The sequence below is a fragment of the Micropterus salmoides genome, unplaced genomic scaffold (genome assembly GCF_014851395.1).
Source record: "Micropterus salmoides isolate LMB-PRFRI ecotype aquatic unplaced genomic scaffold, ASM1485139v1 Ms_hic_scaffold_9, whole genome shotgun sequence".
NCBI lineage: Eukaryota > Metazoa > Chordata > Actinopteri > Centrarchiformes > Centrarchidae > Micropterus > Micropterus salmoides.
The window spans coordinates 37469431-37487831 of NW_024044681.1; the positions used below are offsets into that span (position 1 = coordinate 37469431).

Consider the following 18401-nt stretch of genomic DNA (forward strand, 5'->3'; position numbering starts at 1 on the left):
TCAATTATGGGCACTGGCTGACAGTCAGATTCACCTTCACATCTGTGGACAATTCAGAGTTGTTGACGTGAGAAGAAACATGTAAGGTTAGGTGGCATTTAACATCTTTGCTTGGACTGCTCTTCCTCTGAGGAGAGGGGAGGCTCTAAAATGGAACCTTATGGGCTGTCAGAGGAAACACAAGTGGAATGATCAGATTGTTGTATATAATTTTTATTTGCACATCTCCAAACAACACAATGTAAAATAAACCCATTTGCAGAAAGTGTTTTTGTCCTCATTTCATGGAGATGTTGAGCTCAAATGGTTCTACTGCTGGAGGCTGCAGACTCTGGGAAGGGGGAGATGTACCTGCTGTACTCAAAATTACCCATGCACATGAAAAGGACTTAAGAACAATTCTGAATAAATTCTTTAACAATTTGAAGTGTTACAACGTTGACCTTAACATTCATAAATTCATAAAGCCAGTCTACTCAGCCTCAGCAGCTGAAAAATTCAAAACACGTTTCAGAATAACAAACTTGCTTAAAAACAGCATATTCGTAACAGTCCACCACAAACAAAACAACTTTTTCCTTTGACTTGTAGTTGGTTCGTGAAGAGTCCAGCTCCGACAGTCCTGTAGCCACACACAGAGTGGAAGAAGCTATTGAGTTCCCTCAAACCCCAACATGCTTCAACCTGTTTTGACTGTCACAGTTACATTTAGCATTGTTTCAATCTGGCATCAGATATACAAAGGCTGGGTGTCTTGCAGTGAGAGATGTTATTTAATAAAAAACTTTAATTCTTATTTTTGAATTTACATTAGAGGCATCATGATCTTTTCAATGTGAAGTGAAGCACTTTGGATATGAGAGCTAGAAATCAATGAGCTTTTTAATAGAGGGGACTGAAACATCGCCGATAATGACAGAACTTGTACTTGAAGGTTTTTGACTGGTGGAGCAGGAACCATGTGTACACTCGGCTTTAGAAGTCTGTCAAGAACGTGCGTGTATGTTTCTGTCTATGTCCGTGTTCTACTGGCCCTGGTGCTTTAAAGCACTGCATGTACGAGTCTTAGCTTATCAAACATTACCAGCTGAGTGTTTTCAGATGGGGGCCTGGTCTCCACTGGAGCTGACCACTGGGTGTCCTTCATCATCACCTCTCTGCCTTTCAAAGAGGTGAAATCTAGAGATGGGAGATACTTTATTAGGGTATTTCCAGTATGTAACTACATGAATACTGTCATAATTATATTTTCTTACAGCTTAACTTCTATTAAGATTGAACTCTACGACAATATTACATTACATTATTTAGCTGATGCTTTAATGGACTTCCAATACGTGCATTCAGCCATGAGTCATGCCAGTAATTCAACTTGATAAAGCTTATAGTTAGGGCTGGCTCAGGTGAGTCCTGAACCATCCCTTAGTTATGCTGCTACAGGCCTAGACTCCCGGGGGACGTCAGTCTGTACCTCTGTGTGGGTATTGTGTCTGCTGCTCCCCCCTACCCCCAGCCCTCTCTGTCTCTCCTTCACCCCCAACCGGTGGAGGCAGATGGCCGCCCACCCTGAGCCATGGTTCTGCTCGAGGTTTCTGCCACTTAAAGTGCTTGCTCTTGGTGGGAACTGTTGGGCTTCTGTAAATAACATCACAGAGTATGGTCTAGACCTGCTCTCTCTGTTGTTGTGATTTGGCGCTATATAAATAAAATTGAATTGAACTGAATTAGGTGTGCTCCATTTCAAAACAATGGCCCTCATTTATGAAAAGTGCGTACACCAAATTTCCAGCGTACACCTGGCGTACACCCAACACCACGGTGACTTTGAGATTTATCAATATGGACGTTGGCGTAGGGCACGCTCAAATCCTACGCCAGCTCAGGAGGTGGTGTACATGTACGCAAGTTTTGAGTTAGTTCGGAAATGCGCAGAAAAACAATTCCTAACAGCACAACCTAACGCACTGACAAACTAAAAGATATGATATTATGACCCACTGTAACAGAAACAACGTTTGAAACATTAATTTTGGTGTTTATATTTGAGCAACACGGACTTTATACAGCCTATATAATAATTGAGCATTCAAAACATGCTTTGATTTGTATTTGGACTATTTTATCGTAGCTTTAGGTGCCTTTTATTTGGGTTTGCTTTTAATAAAATGTGTATCTTCTAATGAAAAGGCTATGAGCAAAACATGTTGTAAGGTAAATAAATACTGCATACAAACAAGGAAGAGCATAAGCGGATGGCTTGAAGCACTGAGATTGGCTGCCGAAATGGACACAACCCCACACCCTTTAAGTGAGGCTGGCACAGACATGTCGTGCACAAAGCCCTGCATTTATTATAAGACAAACTTTGTATTATGACAGCAACAGCGAGCACCGACACCCCCGCTAAAGGCCCCGCGTCCCCGGACACAATGTTTCACTCTGAACATAAAAGAAAGGTTACAGTGAGCACTCACCGCGGATGGTCAGATCCAAGTCTGTGCTACTGACCTTAATAGTCCCAGGACAGCGCAGAGCACTGTTTCCCAAAGCCACAAAACATTATGAAGGCTTGCTTTGCACGCTGGGGGTCCACCGCCCCGTATCTGTCCGCATGTCCTCCGTTCATCAAAGTAAACGCTCAGCGAGAGGCTCTTGGCCCGTGCCCTGCTCCTCCGTGATGAGCGCATCCTCCTCTGAGGCTGACAGCGCGCGGTGGTCCCCCTGACTCCAGCACTGGCTCTCGGGCTGGACCTGAACTGTTTATGGTTCATCTGACTGCTCGTGTCCAGTTTTAAGCGCGTTGAACATTTTGTCAAAAATGTGTCCAGTTTAAATCATTTTAAATAAAAAAGTATTAAATTGTTTCCAAAAGAAACATCTCGTAATATTAAAATGCACAATATTTATGAACATTTATGCTCTAGTAGTGAAACTAAACATTTAATCTTTATTTAAATCTGTCAAAACAACATAATATTCTATAATATTTTATTCTTAAGTTTTAATTTGTGGATTTCCTGCTCCAAACCGTGTATTATTTGCCGTATTCCGTCAGTCCCTGCCATGAAGTCGTGGGTGCGGCCTCCCTTGAATAATTGGGGGCGTTTCATTCAAATTACGCACGTTTTCAGCCGCCGCATTTTTCAACACCAGGTGGTGCGTACACCTGAAATGCCAGGGTACACTCTCATTGATAAATCAGGCGCTGAGAACAGTGTAAGCATAATCTCACGCACAAAAATACGCCCGTTTCTGCGGAAGATTGATAAATGAGGGCCAACAAGATAGAGAAAGTTTTGCAGTCTGAACAGATCATGTGTTCTGGTGTCGACAGGCTGCACTTTTAAAATATTAAATTCTAAGCAGCTGTACATGACAAACAAAGGGAAAACCCAGCAGGCACTGTGTTCCACCACATGCCTCCACCGCAGCTTCAGTGCTCCTTGTCATAGATTCTCCAGGTGTGTGGAACTCTACTGGAAGGATAAGCAGCATTCTTCCAAAGATATTTCCTCATACAGTGTTTTGATGATTGTGGTGAAGAGCACCAAATGTGAAGGCCATACAGCAGCATATGATTCATATCATGTTCATGCTAAGTGAGCCCTGACTCCTGAACTGACACACGGCTGGACTTTGCTCTGGACCAAAGTGTTGGACCAACAGAGAGATGAATCCAGCCATGCTTAGGCCCCAGTGCAGCCTAGAACATGTCGATTTAGAGAAAACATCTGACCTTTCTGCATATTTAACTGTGCTGTCTTTCCCCTGCAAAACCAACTGAAAAAAGTTAGTATATCAATTGAGAATAACTTTTGGTATTTGGTTGTACTTAAGTCAGATCCAACTCTGCACCCATCTCTACTGGATACTCACAATGTGGTGACCCCTTCACTTGGTCCAGGGCTCTTTCTGGTGCTATTCACTACTAAGCCCTGCAGCACATCATCTAGTGTTGAGTGAGCTCTGAGAAAAGAGAACATTGGATTGTTATAGCTAATTTGTACTGTAGTAATACGGCCATCTCTCATTTGTTTCTCCCTAAGAACGGATTTGAGTTACCACCCGCTTAGCAGACGGCCTGACCTCTCCCTGAACTAGGGCAACTCTGAGTGGGCAGAGGCCATAAATAAAAAACCCAAACTGGATCTTCAACACACACACAGGCACAGATCAAAGGGCTTTTCTTGTTTACTCTTCACATACGTATGGAACTGAGATGACCACTTCACTCTGTGATTTTGAAGAGACATCCAATCTCACTTTTACAGGCTTAAACAAAATCTATGTACCAAAAGTACAAATGTGATGTTGCTTTTGGTGGCATTGCGTTGTCAATTGGCATTTGGATGACCGGTGTCTTCGGCGTTTGTTGGTTGGGTCGGGGTCCATCTGGGAGTCAACAACTTCTTTTTTTTTTCTCCCACCCTATTGGCTACTGGGGGTCTTGCCTGCCTGTCGCTGGAGTCGGTGCAGCGAGGTTGTGGCATCTCACTCACTAATAACTACATTCTGTAACAGACACATTCACCCACACGCACACAGACACACACAGTCTCACATATAGACACACACACAAACAAAGGTTGTCCCTGGCAGAATTATTCTTGATGCTTTTCTTTCAGTTACTTATTTAAATTAATTGTTGTTATCTCAGCTCTCACTGCGGTGCTGAGTTGTTTATTTATGTTGCCTGATTTATTTATTTTTTCCCGTTTTCATTTCTCTCTCAGTTGTCTTCTTATGTCAGCTGTTTATTGCTACTGTTCGGCTGGTTGTCTCTTTGTTTTTGTTTTTTTGTTGTTTGTTTTTCTCCTCCCCAAGCCCCCCTCCCCCTTCTCTGTGCTGTCTGTTTGTGCCCCCCCATCCCCATGTCTGCCCCCCTGTCCGGCCCGGTGACAAATAAATTTACATAAATAATAAAACAGACAAAGGAGTATATTAATACTCTCTTGTTAAAGTAAAATCTGTCTAGCACAACATGGTATCCAGCTCCTCAGGCTCTATACCAGGCAAAAAAAAAAAAAGTACAAATGTGCAAACGGTTAAATAATATGATACACAAATATTGTAATATGTTACATAACCCGGCTCCTGGGGTCAAGATTGAATTAACTAAAAAGTTTAAGCAATGAGAGCTATTTTCCGGTTCCCTTCATGAAACTATTGTCCCCAAAGGACAAAAGAGATATAACATGCCATTGGAACTGACTAATGTCTTTGTGCTCATTTACCTATTACTGTCCGTGTCTATTGTTTAACCCGATCTCATGTTTCAACTACTTTTTTATATGTTTTTATATACAGTATATATTTTTTTTATAATCAGTATTGTCTTGGGACTCTGATATGATTACTATAAATTGTGTTGTTTACTACTAACAGTTCTAAGCATCACGGATGATTCACTTCACAGTGGATAGAAAAAGTCTACACACCCCTGTTTAAATGCCAGGTTCTTGTGATGTAAAAATAATAAGATAAATCATGTCAGAACTTTTTCCACCTTTAATGTGACCTATAATGTGTACAATTCAATAGAAAAAAAACAATCTTTGAGGGGAAAAATGAAAAAAATAAAATAAAAACCTGACAATAACCTGGTTGCATAAGTGTGCACACCCTCTTATTACTGGGGATGTGGCTGTGTTCAGAATTAACCAATCACATTCAAACGCAGGTTAACTAGAAGTCATTACACACCTGCCATCATTTAAAGTGACTCTGATTAATCACAAATAAAGCTCAGCTATTCTAGTAGGACTTTCCTGATATTTTCTTAGTTGCACCTCTGAGCAAAAGCCATGGTCCGCAGAGAGCTTTCAAAGCATCAGAGAGATGTCATTGTTGATAGACATAAGTCAGGAGATGGGTACATAATAATTTCCAAAACATTAGATATACCATGGAACACAGTGAAGACAGTCATCATCAAGTGGATAAAATATGACCAACTGACCTGAACTGGACGTCCCTCCAAAATTGATGGAAAGACGAGAAGAAAAGTGGTCAGGGAGGCTTCCAAGAGGCCTACAGCAACATTAAAGGAACTGCAGGAATTTCTGGCAAGTACTGGCTGTGTGGTACATGTGACAACTATGTCCCGTATTCTTCATATGAATGGGCTATGGGGTAGGGTGGCAAGACGGAAGCCTTTTCTTACAAAGAAAAACATCCAAGCACAGCTGAAGTTTGCTAAAACAAACATCAAGTCCCCCAAAAGCATGTGGGAAAATGTGTTATGGTGACCAGACCAAGGTTTTTGGCCATAATTCCAAAAGGTATATTTGGCGCAAAAACAACACTGCACATCACCCAAGGAACACCATACCCACAGTGACACATGGTGGTGGGAGCATCATGCTTTGGGGCTGTTTTTCTTCAGCTGGAACCGGGGCCTTAGTCAGGGTGGAGGGAATTATGAACAAATACCAGGCAATTTTGGCACAAAACCATCAAGCGTCTGTTAGAAAGATGAAGTTCACCTTTCAGCACAACAACGACCCAAAGCGCACATCCGAATTCACAAAAGCATGGCTTCACCTGAAGAAGATTAATGTTTTGGAATGGCCCAGCCAGAGCCCAGACCTGAATCCAATTGAACATCTGTGGGGTGATCTGAAGAGGGCTGTGCACAGGCGATGTCCTCGCAATCTGACAGATTTGGAGCACTTTTGCAAAGAAGAGTAGGCAAATATTTCCACGTCAAGATGTGCCATGCTAACAGACTCCTACCCAAAAGACTGACTGCTGTAATAAAATCAAAAGGTGCTTCAACAAAGTAGTAGTCTAAAGGATGTGCACACTTATTCAACTAGGTTATTTGAGGGTTTTTATTTTTCATTTTTCCCCCTTAAAGATTTCAGTTTGTTTTTCTATTGAATTGTTCACATTAAAGGTGGAAAAAGTTCTGACATGATTTATCTTTGCCTCATTATTTATCTATCCACTGTAAGTTTCCTTTTCTTTTGTATAAATGCTTAGAAATAAGAACTGTGCAACTGCTCATGAAATTTAAAGAATGGGTGGATATTGTGGAGAGATGTGATTAAAACACCGCAAATAGACTTTAAGACATTACTTTAAATTAAAATTTAAAACCGGGAAAAACCAAAAGGTGACTCCCCTTCTCTTCCAGCCACTTCTCTTCTCTGCTCTTAGACTCGCAACTTCCATTTTCTTTTATTTTCGAGCCTTAACTGAAAATTTCCCCAGACTATTTGATTCATCTCAGCAACATTAATTATATTCATGAGGTCTTGTAAACCTTCAGTAAATTTATCTTTGTTTTGTTCTGGTTATAGTAATTAGATCTCAATTTATGCAACTTTTGATTGAGAAACAACAATCAAGTTTCTTTTAAAAACCCTCTGTTTAATTTAACTTCCACTACTTTTACGACCCACAGATTGTGGAGGCTAGGCAAACGAGTCGGTTACGCCACCTGTAACCGCGAGGGGACACCCAACTCAGAAAACGTACAAGAGCTAACTGATTAGATCACTGCAAGAGTTCCAGCAGGCACAAGCCAAACCCGAAGGACCCAGAGAAACTCAATGGCAAAAAATCCAGTTCCCCTTCGAGGGAACTCGAACTGCGTCGGTTACGACACTATGGGAACGCCTCTAGGCGAAGCAGGTCTGAACGTGAATGAAATCACTCCAATCCTATTGGCCTGTTGCTAGAACGGTAAGGTGTGACGGAATAACCGGAGGAGTATAAAGCACACCTGTACACACTCATCATTAGCTTTTTTTTTATTCAGCAGGCGCTCTGTATGTTGTTTGAAGAAAGCTCCAGTCCTACAAGCAGTATGTCTTACCTGAAGAAGAAGTCTACCAGCATGTCCGGCAACCAGATGTACAGAAGGTGTGTTTTTTCTTTGGCTGCCGTGAAAGGGGTGAAGTTAGGCCACGCCATCACTATGAAACACTTTCAACGAGTGTTGGGTCTCCTGGCGGCTGCGTCCAGCGTAATACCATCTGGACTGCTGCACATGAGACCCCTGCAGTGGTGGCTAAGGAACAAGGGTTTTCCCCCGAGGGGAATCCTCTCCGTCTGGTTTGGGTTACGCGCAAGTGTCTTCGTTCCCTATCAGTTTGGAAGGAAACTTGGTTCCTGTCCCAGGGGCCCGTGCTGGGAGGGTCTTGTCGCCGGCTGGTTATTTCGACAGACGCCTCCCTCACGGGCTGGGGCGCGGTCATGGATGGCCGCTTTGCAAGGGGATCCTGGCAGGTGCATCGATCCGAGTGGCATATCAACTGTCTCGAGATGTTGGCGGTGTTCCAGGCTCTGAGGAGTTTCCTGCCCGATCTCCAAGGCCACCACGTCCTGGTTCGTTCTGAGGAGAACAACACAGCGGTGGTGGCCTATCTGAATCACCAGGGCGGTCTGCGCTCGCGCCCTCTGGACAGACTGGCGCGTCAGATCCTCCTGTGGTCCCAGCAGAGGTTACTATCGCTCAGGGCGATGTATTTCCTGGGGACGCAGAATCAGGGAGCAGACCTGCTGTTGAGGCAGGGGCTGAGGCCCGGGGAATGGAGACTTCACCCCGAAGTGGTGGAGCTCTTGTGCGAAGAGTTCGGCCCCATAGACGTGGATCTGTTTGCGTCTCAAGAGACTACGCACTGCCCGCTATGGTTTCTCTCGTTCCTCCAGCCCCGTTGGGTCTGGACGCCATGGTACATTCGTGGCCGAGGCTACGTCTGTACGCTTTTCCCCCAGTCGCTCTGCTCCCGGGGTTCTGGAGCGGGTCCGCCAGGACTATGTCGGCCTACTGCTCGTAGCCCCGTTCTGGCCAACCCGGGTGTGGTTCTCGGACATCATGTCGCTCCTGGACGGCCCGCCGTGGCGGGTCCCTCTGAGGAGAGACCTGCTGTCCCAGGCGCAGGGCCGGGTTCTTCACCCTTGCCCCGCCATATGGCGATTGTGGGTCTGGCCCCTGAGGGGGCACAGTACCTAGAGGCGGGTCTAACAGCCGGAGCAGTCGAGACCCTCCTGAGCTCCAGGGCCCCGTCCACACGGAGGATGTACGGCCTGAAGTGGAGTGTTTTCTCCACTTGGTGTAGGGAGCGGTCGGTGGACCCTGTTACCTGCCCGGTGGTTCAGGTACTTGAGTTCCTCCAGGACCGGTTCTCTGCTGGTCTTTCCCCTTCCACCCTCAAGGTGTACGTGGCAGCTATTTCATCTTTCCACACCCCTCTGAGGGAGGGGTTCTTGGGGAAACTTCCCTTGGTTGTACTTTTCCTCCGTGGTGCCCGGAGGATGAGACCTGCGACTCGGTCCAAGGTTCCCACTTGGGATCTGGCAGTGGTTCTTGGGGCGTTGGCTGAGGCCCCCTTCAAACCCCTGGAGTCAGCTGAGGCTAAGCACTTGACCCTCAAGATGGCCTTTCTCCTTGCTATCACCTCTCTAAGGAGGGTGGGGGAGCTCCAAGCGCTTTCGGTTTCCCCGCAAAGCCTGGAGTTTGCCCCGGGGAATATTAGGGCTATCCTGCACCCTCATTCAGGATACATCCCTAAAGTGCCTTCTTGTGCGGCAGGGTCCACAGTGCTGCAGGCATTTCATCCTCCACCTCATGTGACGGCGGAGGACGGGAGACTTCATCTGCTCTGCCCTGTCAGAGCACTGAGTATTTACACTCTGAGGTCCTCCCGTTGGAGGAAGGCTGACCAGCTGCTAGTGTGTTTTGGGTCTCCCAGGGCCGGGCTCCCTGCATCCAAACATACTATTAGCAACTGGATTGTTCAGACTATTTCCCTGGCCTATCAGGTGCGCGGTTTGCCTTCACCTGTGGCTGTGAGGGCTCATTCTACCAGAGGCAAGGCGGCCTCTCGAGCCCTCCTTTCCGGGGCCTCTTGCAGGATGTTGTTTAGCGGCTGGCTATGCCACTCCGCACACATTCATTCGGTTTTACAGTCTTGACCTTCCTTCGGCACCTGGCACTCGTGCGCTCTCCTCTTAGTCGTGCCACTTTATTGCACACAGGGGCAGGCGGGGTTTTCGGCACGGTTTAGTGGGTATCTCGTTCCCATAGTGTCGTAACCGACGCAGTTCGAGTTCCCTCGAAGGGGAACGTCTCGGGTTACGTATGTAACCCTGGTTCCCCGAGAAGGGGAACGAGAGACTGCGTCGGCCCGCCGCACCTCTCTCCCCGCCTGAAGCGCCTGCTTCATAGTTTAAGCTAATGATGAGTGTGTACAGGTGTGCTTTATACTCCTCCGGTTATTCCGTCACACCTTACCGTTCTAGCAACAGGCCAATAGGATTGGAGTGATTTCATTCACGTTCAGACCTGCTTCGCCTAGAGGCGTTCCCATAGTGTCGTAACCGACGCAGTCTCTCGTTCCCCTTCTCGGGGAACCAGGGTTACATACGTAACCCGAGACGTTCGAACCACCGCTGTACCATGCCTCCGTGCCAAGCCTGTCAAGAGGCCGTGAATGCAACGAACCGAGCAGCTAGCTGTGGGCCTTCGAAGTAACAAGGCTGAGGAACCACAAAGCAGTAAGGTAAATCAACTTTACATTCTGTGGTCAAAGTTAATGTCCTTTAGCTTTGAACCTCATAACCTTATATGATTATATTATAGCCTTATGAACTTAGTTATCCCCGTAGCACCTGCGTCCATTCGTTTCTTTATGTCTTAAGTCATATTCTTTCCACAACAGCCAAACTGAATTCACATTGAACCCTATTAATTCTGTTCTATCTCCCGTTGATTGCATTCTTGTTGTTGGTTTAATGTTTGTTTGTTTTTAAATTCTGTTATCCCTATTTGCCTTCACTTGTATTCACTTTAGGATGTTAATATTCCCGATATCAGCTGGGATTGGCTCCAGCCCCCTGTGACCCTGTACACAGGATAAGCGGTTGATGATGGATGGATGGATGGATGGAAGAACTAACTGATCACTAGTAATAATTGTTGTAATTAATAAGCTATACCCAAGGAGTCCTAAAAGCCTTGGGCAGATAGCAAATTTTTAGGTGGTGCCCCCTTTTGAACAAGTGCTTATGATATTAATATTTCCAAATATTGGTATTCACAATTTTATTAACAAAGTGTAGGTTCAGTACAGTGCTGTATGAAAAGCTGCAGAAGGTCGGTGGTTTGATCACGGCTCCAGTCTGCACATTGTAATGTCCTTGGGCAAGTTACTAACTCCAGATTGTGGAGTTAGTAACTTGCGAATTTCTCTATTTGCTCTGGTTTTCATTGGCATGAAATGCCTCTAAAGCACCAACAGAGGGCTCAATGACCAAACATGGCACACCACTGTTGTATACTGCTTGTGTGCATATATATTTTATTTGAGGTCCAGTCCACTGTTGCCGAATAAAATATCAACTATTTTAAGGAAACAAGATATCCAGGTAAACATTGATTGCATTGAGAATCCAAATTTAAAAACACCTCAGCAAGTCAGTGTCATTATTATTATTATAATGCTGTTCCATTTGTGTGTGAATGTGTATTTAGTTTTCTGATGGCAGAGGCACCTTAGCCTTTGCCATCTGTGTGAATGGGTGAATGTCATGTAGTGTAAAAGCGCTTTGACTGGTCTGAAAGGGGCAGTACAAGTATAGACCATTTACCATCTGTAGTCTCTGTGCCCGTACACACAGCCACCCACTATTTATTCATTATTCTAATATATAAGCTTAATTACATACATACATCCGTTAGTCTGACTGTAGAGCATTTCCGCTAGCTACATCTGTCCCCACTGCTGTCTCGTGTTAATTAACAAATAAGCAGAGTCAGAAAAAGCTGTTGACCCTTGTCAGCTCCCTGATGTCTGCAGTACATCCATAATCAATCAGCCATCTGTAAGGGTCCAATCAGCTGTCTGTCAGCACTGTACTTCACAGCTAATGGTTCTTTTACACCTTGTGATTGGCTGTTCGTATTTGGGTCAAGGTCAGGAGTGGGTACATGTGTAACACATAGCTAATGTTCAGCGGGCTCTGTCAACACATCTGTAGCTGCGCTCACCCACCTGTTGGTGTCCTCCAGTAAGCTGGGACTTTGCTGTGACCCCACTGACAAGCTGACCTCTTCCTTCGTTGGATCTGTGTCTGCACCAGGCTTACCTTAGTAAAGAGATACATCTAAGACTTCTGAATTATTGTCAGTTAACCCTTATAACCCAATAATGCACACGCCATGATACTACTCCCAATTCACCTATGGGCCGGGTATTTGAGTATTGTTTACATTGTCCTATCTGTTTGCTTACTGCTGTTAACCAAGCCACTTTCTCCTGTGCTTTCACCACTGCCAAACAGTCCAGTTGTTTTCTTCCTCCTGTCATTAATATCTTCTTCTTCCTCCTCTTCCTGCACTTCTGCCCCCGCATCTGTAAAGCAAAGTCAAATGCATAAGGCTCCACACTGTCTTGCACTCAATTCAAAGATGTATTGGATTTCAATGTTGTTTTTCTGTACATTGCTCATAAGCCATAAACAACCAGTATCATTAGCATGTTCTCGACTCTCAGTACTCCTTCAGAATGTTTCCTTCAAGAGCTGTGGCAGCTCTGTTGCCAGACTTGATGGCAAGCTTTAAACTACCATCTGTAGCTAAAAGCATGTTTCCCAGTATTTGCTGAAATAAAGCCTGGTACCACCGATGTGTACTTTATTATATCCTGTCTTGCTGAATGAATGAAATGCCTTGTAGCTGAATGACTCCAAATCAGTCAAATAATTCGAATGCCTTCCTCTGGCCCCAGCAGTCTGTGGATTAGTCTGGGTGCTAATGTAATGATAGCCCGTAAAGTAGGTGTACATTTGTCTTTTGATGCTCAGGTGACTAGTGGTGCAGTTCTGCTTTGTCCAAAAGAGACATTTAATCAAGATCAGACCTCAGCTGTGGACCTCCCTGCAAACTCAGTATCTTCTTTTAAATCTCACTTTGATCTTACGGCTATGTCAGAACTGATAGTACTTTGGTACTACTGTTTTATATCTTGTGTTTTGGGTTTTATTTACTTTTATTATTAGATGCAGCAAACTAGTCCACACATTTGTTTCTTCTAGGCTGGATTTTATCTCAAAATCTTAGCTTCAAAACCATTTTGATGGTACACTGACTTGTAATAAGGATAATGGTGTTTCTGTCACTCTGGCCCAGAGTACCTGGTATTGCATTATGTAGCACTGGAATCCAAGGCAGGAAACACATCACAAGAATGGAGTATTGCTTTACGGCCCCATGGGCAAGTGGCATACGCATAAAATGCTATATACTCTATTATATAACCCCTGGGTTTGAGTTAAAAGGTGCATAGCAGCATATAAGTGTTGTCATATTAGGCTCTGTCACTTTAAGAGACCTTTCCGTAGTTTGTTGGAGATCAATAAACTGTTTGTTGCCCTGTTACAAACACAGTAGAAAAACATTTTTTGTAGTTTTACTGGTATGTAGCCTTTGTTTTGAAATGGCTGGTGCCCCACCAATTTGTACACATAAATATAACACTGGTTAAATCTGTGGTTAAAAAGTGGGATATTTCAGCAAGACAAACAGGCAAACAGACAAACAGTTTTTTTTGTAACAAGAATAACACCAAACTAATGAAACAGTATGATTAATAAATACTTATGAAAATAGGTATAGATCAAATTTAAGACACAGTTTACTCATGAACCTGTGATTGTAAAGTCACAGTCACACCCAGTAGGTAAGCCTGTTAAAAAAAATGTGTATTTGGGTTCAAACAAAGTTTTAGACGTCTATTTTACATTAATAAAATCTTGATAATTTTGTATTTTATTAATGCTGTTAAAACACATTCAGAATATATGCAGCTAATGATAAAAACCTCAGGCCTTTTTTTTCAGCTGCACCACAGTCATCCTCACTCTGAAATATTCACATTGTATCCAGTATGATAACTAAGATAGGAATGTTCCAATCAGCGCAACTACAATACAAGATAACTGTTCATTGATCAGTTTTCTATGTTACAGTAATTACTGCAGTAATGTAGCTCACAGTAAGTGTTTTCAGTCCAACTGGCACAGTGTCATACCTAAAGACAGACATAGATTTTATTAGGATAAATCCACGATGTGCGGAGATCTGTCCAACGTCAATGACAAATTCATCATAAAAGCGTCATGTTCAAGATCATGTTTGGATGAAAAACTAACAGCCTATCCAACCGGGATTTAAAAGTTTTTAAAGATGTAAATGCGTTCAGATATGTGCTTTGATATCGACAGTATGAATGAGGAAATGAAAATGGTGTGTCAGACAGCCGCCTCAGGCTCCGCAGGCAGTTTTTCAACTGATGGGCCGGAGTTACTGATCTAGAGTTTATCTGATTGCGCTCTCTGAAACAGAAAACCCAGAGTTACCCTCATCTCAGGCTGAACATACTCAGAATTTTCACTAATCCCGCTTTCTGAAACGGGGCCCTGGTGGTTCTCTCTGTTTCTCTGGATATTTTATGAAAGTTGTGAGAGAATGTCCAGGACAGATGAGAGGTGGTTTGATATCAATATATTCATAAATGAAACAACTGAAATTACAACCTTGCAATGTGCTTAATTAATATTCTTTTTTACAAACTCACAGGTGTGAAAAGTGGTGGGAATGTTTTTTTATGTAAAGGGAAACACAAAATTCAGGTGGCAGGTGACGATTTAAAATCTAAAACTCTAACAGAATAAATATAATGGTGTAAGGCTCTCAGGCATTCTGTGCATAACCTCTTTAAATGTGCATGTGGCACCTTTTCCCCTCAATGATATTTGAAATCATTTTAATTCAGTTAGAAACTCCTGGATTTTAATAGCCCCTGTGTTTCAGCAGTTTTGCTGCTCATGTTCACGTTCTGTGTTCCCTGACATCTCCCAAAAAAAAGTGGCAATATTATGAGACTAACATCATCTACCTGCCCTATACGCTGTGTATTACGTTACTGCTTTGCTGGTCTAGTCTGTTTTGAAACTGTAACTAACCAAAACACTTGTGATCAGGCAGAAATCTCACCAAAAATCCACACATTAACCTCAGCACCTCTGATAAAGAGAAAATAAACAGATTCTGCGCTTCAGTTTTTAGATGTTTATATTGCAAATCTGCTATGTTACCACTGTCACAACTGTCTAGATTCACTGCACGAGAACAGGTTTACTCTGTTACTATCATGGCATCAGCTGGGCGGAGTGGACGTTATCAAATACAATTGTTTTTCACTATGTGAGAAAAAACAGCTGTTAACAAGACAACAATCTTGTTTTAATCTCTCAAGATCTCGTGGCCCCATACTAATAATGTTTTAATCAGTTATTTCTTGGTGAGCTCTTTGTGACACCAAAGAACAGAAATATACATCAGAAGCATTAAAGTGCTGCAGAAACTGATGTCACTGATGATGCAGGATGACAATTGCCAAAGCTGTCTCATGGTTCGTTTGTAAAGTCAGTATAACAGGAACCGGCCAGAATTAAAATGTAAAAATGTATAATTGAAAGTACAGGTGTGAAAGCAGCTTGAAGCCTGTCTGCTGTATTTTGGTTTTGCTCGCTGTTTTTAATAACAATAAAAGTGTGGACCACCAAGCCTGCTCGCCCAAACCGTACTGATCTCAGAGCTGCTGAAAGAAAATGGTGAAAAACCAAAGACCCCGCAGACCTTAAGGGCTACCAATTGCTCCTATCCTCCTTCTTAACAAGCATCAGTGCTGCCAAAACTGCGTTCAATAATAACAGAATTAGCAGTGCCACTGACTCAAGGAAATTATTTTCCACTTTTAAAGTGCTACTAAATCCTCCTCCACCACCCACAAACTTGTCTGCAGCTATAACTAGCCAATTCTCTGAAACATTCAAACTCAACCATTGTAGCAGTCCTACTACATCTTTTCCTCTGCCCTCCCAGGTCAGTGGTTCTTTACTCTCCTCATTTACTCCTCTCACAGAGAGTGAAGTATCAGAACCCATTTACCCATAGCCGACCAACTACATGCCCACTGGACCCGATTCCTACGAATCTCCTCCAAGCTATATCTCCTTCTGTGGTCCCGACAATCACTCATGTGATAAATACTTCTCTGGCTTCAGGAACCTTCCCGACCACTTTCAAAAGAGCTCGGGTTACACCCTTGCTCAAAAAGCCCTCACTTGACCCAACTCAAGTTGAGAACTATCGACCAGTGTCTCTTCTACCTTTTTTATCCAAAACTATTGAACGGGCAGTATCAATACAGGTCTCAGAATTCCTCTCAGGGAATGACCTCCTAGATCCATATCAGTCTGGTTTTAAGAGTGCCCACTCTACTGAAACAGCTCTTCTGTCTGTAACAGAAGCCCTAAGGTCAGCTAAAGCTGCAGCCCAATCCTCGGTTCTTATCCTGCTTGACCTATCGGCTGCCTTTGACACAGTCAACCACAGGATCCTGCTATCCGCTCTCTCAGCAATGGGCATCTCGAATAAAGCACTCCTGTGGTTCAAATCCTACTTCTCGGGCGCTCCTACAATGTTTTGTGGCAAGGACAATTATCCTCCTCCCACTGCCTCTCCACAGGGGTGCCCCAAGGCTCAGTGCTAGGGCCCCTTCTCTTCTCAATTTACACAACCTTACTGGGGCCGATCATTCGCTCGCACGGCTTCTCTTACCACTGCTACACAGACGACCTTTTCAGACCATGTTGCTACTGTCTCTCGGTCATGCCACTTTGCTCTATACAACATAATGACAATCAGGCCCTACCTCACTCAGTGCGCCACCCAGCTTCTGGTACAGGCCATGGTTATCTCTCGCATCGACTATTGCAATGCCCTCCTAACAGGTCTTCCAGCTTGTGTGGTGAAACCCTTCCAAATGGTTCAGAACGCAGCAGCGCGTCTGGTTTTTGGTCAGCCCAAAAAGACTCGTCACTCCATTACTCCACTGACTCCCCGTGGCCTCCAGAATCAAATTCAAGTCTGTGTGTGTGTGTGTGTGAGCAAGTTTGTGTGCTTTGGGAGAAAAGGGAGGGAGCACAGTGAGGCAGCATCAAAAATACCTTGCAAAGGAAAATATAGAAGCAGATTTTGTATTACAAAACATACATCAATATAGTCCATCACAGTAAGAATGTCCTGTTTCTAGCACAGAGCACAAACAACACCAGTTTATTCCACAAAAGTCAGGTTATGGATGAAATGGCATGATCAAGCAGAGTGCATGCAAAAGACACAGAGAGGAGGAGCAGGCAGTCAGGGACTTTCCCACCAAATGCTTAGGCACGTGAAAATCTTGGACTTTCCCAGATTCAGGTGCAGTAGGAAAGAGAGCCAAGAGATGATGTGAAGCCAAGAAACAGAGCTATAAAAGGAGGTCCAAAAGGAGGTGAAAGTCAGTCGTTACATGGTTTTCATGTCGACTCGGGTCTCTGTTCTGGTAACAGAATGGGGCTCTATTTTGCACAGATCTCTGACACACTCCGGTGGAACTTTTGTATTCTAATTGGTTTCTGTTTTTGCTGATAATAAAAATGTTGGTAAAAGTTCAAGCTTTCTTATCTGGCACAAGTCTTGAATTTTTACATGACACTACATTCTCGGCCGCTACGCTCCTCCAACGAACACCACCTGGCTCTGCCATCCCTTCACACAAAGCAATCCCAGTCCAAGCTATTCTCATCTGTGACACCATGATGGTGGAACGAGCTACCGCATGCCATCAGAGCAGGGGCGTCCCTCTCTAACTTCAAGAAACTCTTGAAAACTCATCTCTTCCCGAGAACACTTCCTCTTATAACACCTCTAACTTCTAACCTCTAACATGCACGTCCTGTGCCTACAATTATCTTGTATTGATTGCACTTTTTTGTTTTGATTGCTCTTTTTGTTAACTCTTACTTCCTTCCCTAGGTATTTACCCCATTGATGTGATGTTCTGTGAGCTCTTACTAGTATTTATTGCTTCTCTTACTAGTATGTATTGTCAGTTGTAGATCTGTAGTTGATGCTCTGTTGATGCTTGAATGTTGTTCCTCAAATGTACGCTTTGGATAAAAGCGTCTGCCAAATGAGTAAATGTAAAGGGAACAAAGTGCCCCGTATAAGAGCCCACTAGAAGTTCACGCCCCCTCTGCAATGGGCCATCAGCTCCGAACCTGTTGGTGCTGCATTTACATGCTCCTCGGATTGTCCCATTTCCCGTAGTGAGAAGTCATTGCTCCAATTTTGGTGTGTTCATGAGCTTTAAGTCATAATGTGGAAACAACATGGACCTGGTCTTCTGATCATGGCTAATGATAATAAATAACTAATCTAGGTCACTCTCCCAGTCAGGAATAGGGATACCAGAAATTTAGAAGTCGGTACTAATACCACTGAAATTCCACGATTCCTAATACCCAATTCAGTATCACAGTAAAAAAAACAACAACAAAACAAT

General features: G+C 43.7%; 1 protein-coding gene across 3 annotated transcripts in view; it reads right to left on the bottom strand.

Annotated features, from left to right (window-relative positions):
- Positions 1-205: 205 nt before the first annotated feature.
- LOC119895913 (inactive serine/threonine-protein kinase TEX14-like) overlaps positions 206-18401 on the bottom strand; it is a 118551-nt gene continuing 100355 nt past the window's right edge. For 2 of the 3 annotated variants that reach the window (XM_038709329.1, XM_038709328.1), the window contains exons 20-24: positions 12243-12362; positions 12003-12096; positions 3877-3966; positions 1085-1179; positions 206-622 (exon numbers count right to left, since the gene is read on the bottom strand). In XM_038709329.1, coding sequence (XP_038565257.1) covers positions 1098-1179; positions 3877-3966; positions 12003-12096; positions 12243-12362 — 386 coding nt within the window. In that variant the 3' untranslated portion in view covers positions 206-622; positions 1085-1097. The remainder of the gene's footprint in view (positions 623-1084; positions 1180-3876; positions 3967-12002; positions 12097-12242; positions 12363-18401) is intronic. The other variant, XM_038709330.1, reaches the window with a different exon arrangement.